Genomic DNA, 13,511 nt, shown 5'->3' with positions numbered 1-13,511 from the left:
ACACACACACACACACACACACACACACACACACACACACACACACAAAAGACGTCTATCGCATTTAGAAAATTTATGAATTGAATGAATGCGCCATGAACGTGCATCTAAAAATACAAAGCAATGTGTAATCAGTCAGCGACCGACGAATCAGTTTTTATTTAATCGAGTAATTGAGAAAAAAAACAAAAGGAAACGCGCAAACACACTCCATTCCCACATTAATCCTTATCGACTCGCCTCCGTGATAACGAAAAACAATTTCATCAAGTATTGAGAAAAAGCAGAAAAAATGAAAACGAATAAACAAAAATACTGACTGAATAGAAATCGACACCGTACTCAGAAACTCATTGTGCCCGCTGATGTTTTTTCTCTCTGTCTCTCTCGTCTTCATTCCTTTGCTTTTATGATGGTGATTTGAATAATCATGGAAATTCTTTGTCGCATTTCTTCATAAATGAATAAAAAAATAACACAAATGATTACGATTCTAAGAATCGGCCCAGAATAGCGCGGTAAGCAATCAAGAAAATGAGGGCGAGCGTAGAATCTTGCCTGTGGAATTATTATGACAATATTTATATCCTCTATCTGGCTATAACCACAAAAGCTAAATGCCGTGTATTTCCTCATGCAATTCACTTCTAATGATAATTAAATCCAGCTTTACTATGTCGATCTCTATGGAAACTGCGTCATTCTACTGATAATCAATTCCCATTCGTCAAATGTTGAATCGGTTTAACGGGCTATTCATATGTTCATTTTTGCATTTGGGTTTTTTTTTTCTCATTGGTTTGCGGCTAAAAATAGCCGCTTCGATTTCGCGCAATTGATAAAAATAGCAAGTTGTTTCGTTGCAACGACACAGAAAAAAGTATAAATTGTAAGTGCCTTCTCATAGATGTAGGTTATGTTCATTGTCATGGACAGAGTTGCGACCGTGCCCAAGGTGGTTTGAATTTCATTACTGATTATATTTTCGTTTTCTTCGCATAAATATAAAATCAGACGAAAACCTGTCGAACCCAAGATCCACACATGAAGTGTGATTCGATTCGTACACGTCATTCGTTCCAATCGAATAGACGGAAAGAAAAGACGAAGAAGAAGCTCACAGAACAATCGACGAAAATGCAAATAAGCTGGGACAAAAAGGACGATCGAAAGGTGAAACCAGACATCGAGCTTATAATTTCGAAATTAAGACATCGCAATACAATAAGCCGAATCCAAATTGATTAACGACACGAAATTGCACGAGCTTGATTTAATTACAAATCATTATTGCAACAGAAAAAAATTTTTATGACACAATCAATTCTTTTTTGTTGGAAATAATTGCGATTTTATCACGGGAAAATGGCTCATCATTTGCTACTTAAAATAAAAAAAAATTGAGTAAATGCGAGCCACCAAATCGCAAAAATTTGCCGTAATTCTACGAAATTCGTTATTGGATGCTGCCTGCTATATGATGATGATTACACGGCTTGTTATTTTAACCGAGCGGCGTGTGTATGGGTTCGCCCGAAAAAGATCGTTGCACGCGCAAAACAAAAACAAGCATAGCCGAACTCATCTTGACTTGGAAAGGTCGGTATTCTCTAAAAATATACGTATGTGCTGTGCACGGCACAAGGCACAGCAGCAGAAAGAGCGGTGCAGAGAGCACGGAGAGTGCGGCAGCAGCAGCAGCTAACAACAGCGACAGCGACAACGACGATGACGATAAATTCCAAATCGAGTGTGTTATTGTTTGCTTTTTGCCGGCCTTAGTGCGCGACTGTGTGTGAGAGAGCGAGATACAGAAGGCGAGCGAGTTCAGTTGGATGCGTGTAGCAGTGTGCATCGCATATTGCCTTACACGTGGAGGCGATTCATCGGTTTTTGACACCGAATCGTGCTGTAGAACATTCGACAAACGGCAGCAACAGCAGCGACGACAACGACGACGGCGACAGCGGCAGCAGCAGTAGCACCACAACATTCGCGCACATACACATCGGCATATCGTCATGAGTCGGCAAACGCCTGTTATACTTACGCTGCAAAATATGTTCATATGTCGTATGCGCTTTCGCTCAATCGCTGTGTGTATATGACTGTGCTGCTATACTATGCCACTTGATAGCTGTATATATATTACTTATTATCAGCACAAAAATATCCATCGAGTCGAGCTTGTTTGTTTGGGTTCTACATCGCATTAAACGACACCGACAATGACGACGAGGACGACGACTGCGGCGGATGAGCAACAAATCGACTCTATTACATGATCTACTCCATGTTATCTAACAATGAAAACGCAAGTTTTTTTTACATATTGTGACTATGTGATATTTATTTTCTCGGCAATTATAAAATCACATACATTTCTATCTTAATGCGATACTCGTGCCGAACTGCCAATGTGTGTGGCTGGGTCATCATTGTTATTGTGTTGTTTTTTTTTTCCACACTCTCATTCAATTTAATTGAACAGTTTCTACATATTAATTTGTTTAGCTGCCAAGCAACACCCTTGATGGTGTGTGTGTGTGTTTATTGCGGTTTTACACGAAGAAAAAACCAGATGTGTGTGATTCGACAAACGTGAAACGCGGTAAACGAGATAGAGAGAGAGAACGATAACGAAGATTGTTTTTTTTTTCTGTCAGTTTGCTCGCATGCTTGCTTCGCGAGGCGATTCATCAGTTTTTTTTCTTCTCTCACTCGTTTCACACCGTGTTCAGTCGGTATGAATATATATTTTGTTTATTCTAAGAAAGAAAAAAAAAAGAATAACAGAATTCACATTTTTTTTCCTCACTTTTATGACTTCGGTTGTTATTATCGTGAGTTCTCATTTCACGGAGATTCTCTGCGCAATTTAGTTTTATCTGTTTATTAATTTTTTATCGAAATGATATCGCGCGGTAGCATTGAATTGTCGTGTTTTTTGTTGTTGTTGGAAATAACCATTTTTGAAATGAGTGTTTTTTCAGTTTGGCTATTACATGCATCATAAAATCATTGCGCTTTATTGAAAACCCATTTCCAACTGCATACACGCGACACTCGTCGTTGATTGTGTGTACCTTTTTTCGCATTGATTATGTAAATAGGCTCAATTATGCTCTTTGTACAGTGTTTAGCCTTTTTATTGTCCAACCCATAAAAAACTACAGAAATAATAATGCGTGCGGATCGACTGTAAAACTCATGACCTACGTCAAGTTTCTTCTATTAATTTTAAAATCCAAAATGTGAAACGAATATCACAAATGAAAATGAGGCTTCAACGGACGATTCGACGTGTGATTCGTTCTTCTTTTTCTTCTGGTATTTAAGGTTCGCCTTGTTTCTTCTGTTTTATGGTCTTTGGTTACACGTGCATCGCGTATTGTATATATATAAATGGATGCGTTGCATTCGAAAACGATGTACAAGCAACGGTTCTTCGTGAGCCTCCTACTCAAGTGTGTGTTCATTGACCCCTAGGAGAAAAAGATCATTAAAATTTTCGGCAGTTTCTCTGCTTCTTCTCTATTGTGCGTTCCGTTCGATAGCTATCGTTGATGCGTCGTTGCATCGCATTGTGAGAAAGAAGAAACAAACAAAAATCCGGAGATTTCTATTGTGATTCTCTTGAATGCAGTGAACCGTTCGAATAATATGTTCTATTCGATGTTTTTTGTTGAATGTTCTATGCCAAAAGGGAATGAATATGATTTTGCGACATTTTAATAGCGCACCACATGTGTGTGATGGCAAAAAATACGGCAAAGATAAAATCAAATTACGAATTCGTCATCGTTTTGCACAACATTTCTCTTGCATGACACGCGTACATGGAGTCGCAAACATGTGATAAATTATTATGATATCATTGTATTAAAAATAAACAAAAAATATTGATAGCTCTCGCTGCGGGTTGTTTAGTATTGAGCATGTCTGTTTTTTTTTTTAATATGAATTTTCGAAATAGCGATTGACTCATAAATTGGCCGATTGGCACAAACAAAAACTTAAAAGACTCGAACCATCGAGTCACATTGTTCCAGCGAAAATGAGCTGAGATGTTTTTTTTTCATCTGTCAGATGGTTCAATTATAATGAGTTGGGTTGTTTGCATCATTTTCAATGGAACTGTGAGGTTCGGTGGAAAAATCGGCCAGAGGACGAATCATTCGAACCGGGTGAGTTACCAAATGTCAGCGTTAATCAACATACACTGTACAAAAACAATGCCGAAAAGCAACGCTAACAAGCCAAACGGGTTTTCTATTTCAATTTCTAGTTTCATACTATCAATTCGAGACAAGTTTCAGTTTGCTTGATGGATTGAGAGCACATATGTACGAATGTGTTTATTAAATTGAGCTGATGCATCATTGCTTTGAGGAAAGAGAAACAATGAACACGAGCGCGCGCACGACCAATATCAATATTATTCCGTTGATGGTTACAACAAGCGGCTCGAATGACCGATCACAAAAGTAGTCGAATGCAAACGACTCATTGGAAATGCGTACAGCGAACGAAACGAATAACTATTGGGTGATTCAACTGCATCAAACACAGAAAAAAAGCAATTTGATAGCGAATGGCTACATTTCTCCAGGCCTTACGACAACCGAAAAAAAAACACACACACACACACAATACGAATGCAAACGCACCGTTTTTATTCTGCGTATTAAGAAGAGCGGAGTGTGAGACTCCGCTTGTGCAGCGAACCATAGGGATAGTGAGAGAGCGAAGTGAATAACGAACATTAGACAAAGCAATAGAAACTCCGAAAATTGTGTGGATAAAGAAATAACGTTGAATACATTATGGCTTCGAGCGCAGTGACGAGGAGGACCATAGCAGTCGTTATATGTTGTGCGCTGCACACGCACAATACGCACATATTTCGGGTATTTGAATACGCTCTGGATATACTCGATATTATTTCGGGAGAACGGGAATGTGCCTGCCTGCCCGTGTTATTTGTACAATATTTCGATGTCTTTCTCTCACTAAATCGATGTCATGCGTTCATTGCCTTTTCACTTCAACGCTGTTGTGTTGCGTATTTTTCGGCATTAGAATTGTTGTTGCTTCTTCTTCTTTTCGCTCAGCCTGTACCCAATTTTTCGGGAATCAAAGCGAGGAAAGTGCGTGAACACACACACACACACTTGGTTACTATTTGTAACATGCGTACATAGGCACACTCAGAATTCTTCCGTTTCTACTCACTCACACTCTCTCTGTATGTATGTTTTCTGAATGTTGCTGTTGTTGTTTCGGGTGGCGATACGATGCGTTCCAAACCGTGTTCTATGTATAATATTTTATGGAAATGTGCGTTTCAAAAAATGGGAGCATTAAATATATAAACGCATAATCGGTGAGAGTGTGCGGCCGCAGGCAGGCACATTGATACAGGAATTGAGAGTGTTCAAAACATTGCACACGATTTTGAAACAAACAGTTGATATTGAACTTGCAACGAGACAAGACCGACTATCGTGCATCATCTTCTCCAACACAACAAATCACAATCAGCTTTATTTTTTTTTCTAACTGTGAAATTATAGACACTTTTTAGTGGACACAAGAAACAACAAAAACAACAAAAGCAAAGAACGAAAAACCCACCGAAAACGCATTCACGATTATGTGAGGCAACGTCAATATATAGTACAAATCTACAACACAACTGAAACTTAGTACAACAACACATAATGTTAATTATTTGATATTTTGATGAAATTTGTTTTTCTACGGCCATCGTTGTATTTTTTTTCTTCATAAAGTGTAACTAATAACTCAATGAATTCTGTTTACGTTTTGCTTCTTCTTTTTTTTACACGGTCGTGCATTTATTAATCAAGTGTTATTCATTTTTGATTGCGACGTGTGTTTGTGTGTGATGTGTTTATGAATTAAATGTGAATTTTTCACGGAAGCAAAAAAAATCGGACTGAATTTTTAGTTCGCTCTTCACAATTGAACATTGACAATACAATGACATAAATCGAACTATATTTATCCACGTTCGGATATTTACGGGTATTTTTTACAAGAAAAAAAAAAATAAAACAAAAGTTTTCCAATCCAAAGACTGTTTGCGGAGTATTTTTTACTAGTTTAATTAGTGTAACGTGAAGTTTTTTTCTTCGGACAAAAAAACGACTTTTTTCATAAATAAAAAAAAAGTCACCCAAAATTCAATTAAAATACGTCAAGGTTCCGTCATTTTATCATTGATAATGAGTGCACGCAACAAGCAAAACTGGATCAAAGACATTCTATCGAAATCAGGAACTGAAATAACCGCGATAAATGAGGATAAATCTGAAGGTTGGTTACCCACATTTCCACTGAATTTGTCGCCGCAATCGAGCGACTGTTTTTTTTTCTGTTTTAAAATTTCTCATTTTTTTCGACTTCCCCCGAAGAAAAAAAACGAAATAAAACACCATCGAATTGCCAGTTTAAAATTATGCCAATTCATTAATGAAAACCATTGCGTAACCCAAATGTTTTTTTTTTCCTGTGTAATTTGTTTTTCTCTCGCGTCATTTAGACTTTGTGCATTTCATTCATTAAACAAATTGTATATGGTTCGCTTATTTGTTCCGACACAAATGAAAAAAAAAAAAACATGAATTGGCCGTTATGAAAATAATGTTAACGTGGCCAAAATTGCTGTCCAAAACAGTACTAATAAAATGGAAAAATAAGAAATGGAGAAAAAGCAGTTGATCGATAGAACACAATAAAGTTCATTGAACAAAGGGCGATAGCCGGAATATATAGCCGTTATATCATCATCGCGTTGTTGCGCTTAGAAGCACAAAGTTTGAACTCCGAAAAATGGATGTTTGTGAATTTATCCCCTTTCACTTTCATCCACTGCGGGGGCCACATTCACGCATACCGAAATGCGATGGTGGTGGTGGTGCTATTGACGACGATGGCGACGACGACCAAAATGAATTTCATTCATGTGTTATGTTATTTTCTCGTATTGCTTTGGCAAACAGTGCATACTTATCGGTTACACACTGCTTTCTTCACCCTCCTCGTATTTTTCGGCTCGTTTCGTTATCACACTCGATTGGAGTAAGAGAGTGAGTAAGCGAGCGAGCTAGCGACTGAGCGAGTATCCAATTCCACACGCATATTGCGGGAGTGTGTACGTGACAACTCAAGTATGCTTTTGAATGTATTGTATTTTCCGCATTTTCCATGTTTATTTCTTCTGGCCAATCCAATTGTTGGCTGTTTCGACTGAATCACTTTCGTTTTCTCTTTGCCATGTACTCACATTTTCACTAGAGCAAATGCGCTCGCTTTCCGTTTCGCTTACGCATAAAGCTTCAAGAGCTTAGACTAAACAAAAATGGACGATGAAAGCGTCGCCACATAGAACGCTCTAGAATATTGAAATCGAATGTTTTCGAACGAATCTCTTTTATGGCGCATCCAAATTGTATATGAGTTAAATGGAACGTTGTTGATTTTACAAGTTAAATTTAAAACAGTTGGGCTTTAGAATGATTTTTGGCTTTGGTACAGAGAGTTATTTTGTATTTTGTATTTTGAAGAGAAGATTTTATTTGAAATAAAAAATAGATTATTTTTGATTAATCTAAAATCGATTCAAGATTTTATAATATTAATTTAATTTTGATTTAGGTAACAAATTAATGTTAATTCAAATCGAACAAAGTTATGCTTTTCTTTACTTAAATCAAATTTTCAATTTCTCCCAAATCGCCCAATAGGTGAAACGACAAAAAACGACATGGTTTACTACACATCAATTCCAATGATGCCAACCGACCATCATTCGGTGAATGGTGGTGATTTGCGTCAACTAACGAATCTATCAAGCAATAATCAGAACGAAACACAATTGTACAACATAAGTAGTAGCAATATGACTGATCCGAAACTGATGGGCGATTCGCCCAAAACCATGATCACACTCACAAATGTAACGCGAGCAGCGCAACAACAACAGCAGCAGCAGCAGCAGCAACATGCGACTCCAATCTCAACCACAACGAATGGCAATTCTACGAAGCAACAATTCAAATGCGAGCAATGCAATATGTTTTTCGGCAGCAAAAGTGCACACACCAGCCACATGAAATCGCATGGAAAAACGAACGGGACTCGTGCAAATGGATCAAATGGAACGTCGACCAATCCAAGTGAGCCCCATCAGTGTGATGTGTGCAAGAAAACATTCGCGGTGCCAGCACGATTGGTTCGTCACTATCGCACCCATACCGGTGAGCGGCCGTTCGAATGTGAATTTTGCCACAAGATGTTCAGTGTGAAGGAAAATCTGCAAGTGCATCGACGCATTCATACTAAAGAACGCCCGTACAAATGCGACCGGTGCGGACGTGCATTTGAGCACAGCGGCAAATTGCATCGTCACATGCGTATCCACACAGGAGAACGACCACATAAATGTTCCGTGTGCTCAAAGACATTCATCCAATCAGGCCAACTCGTTATCCACATGCGAACACACACAGGTAACCACACATTAAGCACTCTCAATTCAAGTAGATTATAATAACCACTAGCATAGCATATAGTTTACATTGGCACAGCAATCGCAAGCATGCTTGTCACTGTTGTGAGTTGAAAGTTTAAGTGTGAAAATTGCTTTCTTTTGTAGGTGAGAAACCGTACAAGTGTCCAGTTGAAGGATGTGGCAAAGGATTCACATGCTCGAAACAATTGAAAGTTCATTCGCGTACACACACCGGCGAAAAGCCATACCATTGCGATATTTGCTTCAGAGATTTTGGCTACAATCACGTGTTGAAGTTGCATCGAGTTCAACATTATGGCTCGAAGTGTTACAAGTGCACCATTTGCGATGAAACATTCAAAAGTAAGAAAGAAATGGAAGCACACATCAAAGGTCATGCCAAGGATTTGCCCGATGATGAGCCAGCGGAGACAGCGACCGAAGCCGTTGCAAAATCTGAACCGGTGAAGGTGGAACAATTAGCACCAGCCATGGATGTAACGCAGACAATAAGAGCTTCACCCACCTCAACCATGCCAATGCTTTCACCATCGCCAAACAGTAACATTAGTGCGTCAAATATGTCAGCGTTGCCAACGCCACGCGACTCGAGCTCAGACACACATTCCGATGGCGATGAAATGTCCTACTATACCAACATTTTCACACGCTTCGATCAAAAAGCATCAAACAACGAATACAAAGTGCAATCACACGGTGGTGGTGGAGTGAATCCAGCCCTTTTGGCCGCTGTTTCTATTGCTGCCTCACAAAATGAAGCAGATGATTTGACAACGCTTCGCACCCACTTGCCAGTCTCGTCTGCGACGAGCTCAGCAACAAACGCATTACTGGCGGCGGTGAACGAACAGGAAACAGCCATTGATCACAGCTTCATCTATGAACCACTCGCTGTTATGCATCAACAAGGCTATTTCAATCCAGCACCACGAGTCGGTGAATTCAAGTAAGTTGTTTTTTTGTTGGTTTTTTTGCCGAAGTAAAAACTTCGACTTTTGAAGCTTTGACAAGTTTAGGGCAAAACAGAGAGACTTTTTTCTTTCTTAGAAAGAATTTTTTTCAGTACACACATTTCATGTGTTTTAATTTCTTTTTTATTGGCTTATCTGAAAACATAAAGAACAGATTTCATTTACGTTCCGATTGTGGTTTCAACAAAATGTGGTTAATCTTCTCTCTTTCTTCATCAGATCATCGATTCATGCATCAAATGACATTGTAAAGCGTGTTGAAGCCGCTTTGGCCAGTGCCGCCGAATTGACGCCACCACGTTCGAGTCCCGAATCACCAGATCGTTCATCATCGCCGGACAGTGATGTCGTAATGGCCGATCGTGATGTGATGAGCCTTCCGTTACGAAAGCGTAAAAACTACCCAAGAGATGGTCAAGGTGCAGGTGGCCAAGGAGACGATGGTCAACCGGCACAAATTATGCGCATGAGTTCGGTTATTCAATTCGCAAAAGCATCATAATCTTATTGAGATTACATTTTGGATTACAATAAAAATTATCGGAAAAATTCTAATCGATTTACATATTGAAATGAATCGCATCAGTAAATTTAACCAAAATTTCGCCATCGTTTGAAACTACGATTGAACTGTATTTATTTAAAAAAACAAAGGAAAAATTACTTTTCTCCACATTTGATAAAATATTTAAAGAAAAGAATGAAACATTTTTACTTTTTATTGGTAGAGCGAAACAAGTCGAGGTTTTTTCTCGTATCTTTTCTAAATGATCGAAATGAATCTTATTTTTGAGAGAGCCAATTAGTAGAAAAAATATCGGAAACATTTTATTATCGTAGTGGAATCTTTGTCTCTTTTCTTGAAAAAAAATAAACCGAAGATAATCAATCACAAGGAGCAAAAAATTGGAAGAAAAAAACCTTTTTTTTTTAATCCGAAGAAAAAGATAGAAAAATTGTGTTATTTTTTTCGATGAAACAAAGTAAGAGGAAAACATTTCTAACAGAAACGATATTTTGAAGTATGCAAAATCCCACGTAATTGAAAAATTTGTAGCCAATTAAGAATGAAATAAACACTCCCGATTTGAAAGAAAAAGTATTTTATAGGCTTATGGAATAGAATAGTGAAAAAAAAACGTTTTTTATGATAAAAAAAAGAAGAAGAAAAAAAAATTGTGAAGACTGTCTCAGGAAAATGGCCAGAATAATTAAAACGTAATTTTTACATTAAGCCGAAGTGAAGAAGAAATAAGTTGATAGTTTAATTGAATTGTTATTTCTCCTTTTTGTTCTCAATATCAGCAATGCGCATTGGTTTCCTTTTTTTCGTCCTCATCCTTATTCTTTTCTGTTTTGTTATTTGTCGTTGCGCCGCTGTAGAGATGGCTCTTCCTCTGGAGCGGTGTGCATTTAAAATTAGCTGAATTGATTCCTTTTGTATCAGAGATTGCTTTGTTTTCCATTGTAACGTAAAAATTTTGCGTATTTTTTACACCATAATATCATTAAATCAATTGAAATATTTTTTAAACATAAAGTGAATGAAAGTTAGGTGAAATTGATTCACGATTGTGGCCTATGAATGATAAACACACACATACATACATATACATACATACACACATGCAAAATGGAAACTTGTCTTGCTTTGTTTTTCGATGCAAAACCTGAGAGAGAGAAAGAGCATTGAACGAGTGTGTTTTATACACCACGCATGGGTTTTCCCTAAATTACAAAAAAAAAAAAACGACAACAACAACTAAAAGAACACGATTAAGACGGATTGAGTCTTGATTGGTTATCCTGTACTGTTAATCATAAGACTGTTCTAGAAGCGATAAACAAAACAATATAACATTTTAGCCCGTAATATATACTTTACATGAGATAATAAGGTTTTAAGAGTAAGAATAACATGTTTTTTCTTTGCGTCAAATATCACGAGTGAACAATTTTTTTTAGGGAGACAGTCAAAATGATGGATAATGAGCTGTGGTAACATCTCAATTTCAAAACTTTCGAATTTTTCAACCTCCTCTATTATAATAATGATTTGCTCGGTATTTTTTGGTTTGCAATATATGATTTCATTGAAATTCAGGGATTTTTTTTAGATGACAAAAACAAAATAAAATGTGGGAGCATATTTTCTTTTATTGCTTTAGATTGAACTGCTTACTTACCATGAGCATACAAAAGAGATTGCAAAATTACAAAAAAAAAAAAATGTATTGAACATGCAACGAAATGACAAATTCTGATAAATTATCATTTCGTTGGCATTTGCAGAAGAAAAACCAAACAAATTGATGATTTTGACTTAATTTTTGAATGCAACAAAAATAATTATGACTGAGCGAATGCCTCCTCTACATGAACACTGTACAACATGAGGATGGCAAGAAAATCAATCAATTATGAGCAATTCAGAATAAACAAAAAAAGAAAACATACGATTTCATTTAATTAATACAACGTTTGCGCTTGTAACATATTTTCGAAAATATTATAACTTATTGCTTTCGATCCTAATCAAATCTACTAATACTAATTGGCGTGACATAAAAAAAAAACTAAATTTCAAACAAACAAAAAAAGAACCAAAAAAAAAATTGTGTTGTGTATTTATTTTCGACATTCGATTTTTGACTCCATTCTATTATCTCTCTCGCAATACAAAGTGTCAAATTGATTTACTTTCATTTAACCTCTTTATTATTATGCCCATTTGTTCTCTAGTTCATCTCAAGTTTTTACACTGATACACTGAACTATTGACATTGGTCCGGACACAACAAACGTCATCATTAGTTTTTTATTCGGTCTTTTTTTTATTTAAGCAAATTCTGTCGATTTTAGCCAATATGTTTAATTCAGTGTTTAAGTTAAAGTTTTAGTTCTTTTATTTCTTTGTCGAATTGGTAGCTAATGTTTCATTAACTACAATCATATTGAGATGAACGTATTTTACGTATATTTGATAAAAATAAATGCAAAATTGAAAACACAAACTTGACGTATTTCATTTTGGATGTATGGAACATTTTGCTTTACAGCTAAAAATATTTAAAAAAAAAAAAACGCATTTTAGCTAGATTTGGATAAACTCAGAAAATATGAAATGGAACTGTAAATTGAAAATATATATGCGATTTTTAATAATCATTGAGCAAGTATTTTCCAATACTTGATCCAATTCAGATTGGATTGGATTGGATGCAAAGCTTATGCATTTGCAGTCGATTACGAAAATGCTGATTGAAATAATAAAAACACAAAAATCGGCTCGTCGTTTGAATACCATTTTGGTTGATGTGTTTCCAATAAATGATGTATCGTTTTACTTAGCCAGTGCAAATAACAACGTTTCAGTCAAGTCACTGGACTTTTTTCTTCTGCTTTGCGATAAACGACACTTGTTTTTCTAAAATAATGACTGAATTTAAACAAAGTTTATCAATCAGAAAAATCTGCCAAGTGTGTATTTCAGTAATAAAGGCAATGAAGTAAAAAAACAATGAAGGCAATGAAGTAAACATACAAGCAAGCCCATATGCATTGAACTAGCATCAATTTTTGGCTTAGTTTGAGTGTATTTTGAATAGTAAACGTCAAACACACTTTCCGAATCTAGTTTAACATCTATTCTGCGTAATTTTCCACCGAAACAAAGTGTCATCGATGGATATTCGGCATGAATAGTTTGTGTGTGGAAATGATGAAATAAAAATTGGATATGATAGAAGATTTTGCTTGAAAATTTCGTATTTTCCGAGAGAAATTGATGTCATTGTCCTTCAGTCATTGGTCTTAAAATGAAACAATGAAATAAATTGGAATAAAGCCGATTTAAAGTAATTAGTAGAATTCAGCGCCACATTGCTGTCAACGGAAACATTCTCTATTGAGCTCCATACAATGTATGCTACCTATTATGTTTTGAATTATTAACAGCAGTTACATCAAACACATCATGA

The 13,511-nt window shown here is 36.5% G+C and overlaps 1 protein-coding gene across 3 annotated transcripts in view; it reads left to right on the top strand.

Moving 5' to 3' along the window:
- LOC129567581 (Krueppel homolog 1-like) overlaps nucleotides 1–10,783 on the top strand; it is a 14,933-nt gene extending 4,150 nt beyond the window's left edge. Inside the window, exons 1-5 of one of the 3 annotated variants that reach the window (XM_055444646.1) lie at nucleotides 917–4,187; nucleotides 4,289–6,342; nucleotides 7,773–8,537; nucleotides 8,684–9,506; nucleotides 9,751–10,783. In XM_055444646.1, coding sequence (XP_055300621.1) covers nucleotides 6,252–6,342; nucleotides 7,773–8,537; nucleotides 8,684–9,506; nucleotides 9,751–10,033 — 1,962 coding nt within the window. In that variant the 5' untranslated portion in view covers nucleotides 917–4,187; nucleotides 4,289–6,251 and the 3' untranslated portion in view covers nucleotides 10,034–10,783. Of the gene's footprint in view, nucleotides 1–82; nucleotides 6,343–7,772; nucleotides 8,538–8,683; nucleotides 9,507–9,750 lie in introns of those variants that run through there. The other 2 variants (XM_055444645.1, XM_055444647.1) reach the window with 2 other exon arrangements.
- Nucleotides 10,784–13,511: the final 2,728 nt, after the last annotated feature.

The sequence above is a fragment of the Sitodiplosis mosellana genome, unplaced genomic scaffold, assembly GCF_009176505.1.
Source record: "Sitodiplosis mosellana isolate CC-2019 unplaced genomic scaffold, AAFC_SMos_1.0 Smas_scaffold_11, whole genome shotgun sequence".
Lineage (NCBI taxonomy): Eukaryota > Metazoa > Arthropoda > Insecta > Diptera > Cecidomyiidae > Sitodiplosis > Sitodiplosis mosellana.
This window is presented reverse-complemented; position numbering and strand designations above follow the sequence as displayed.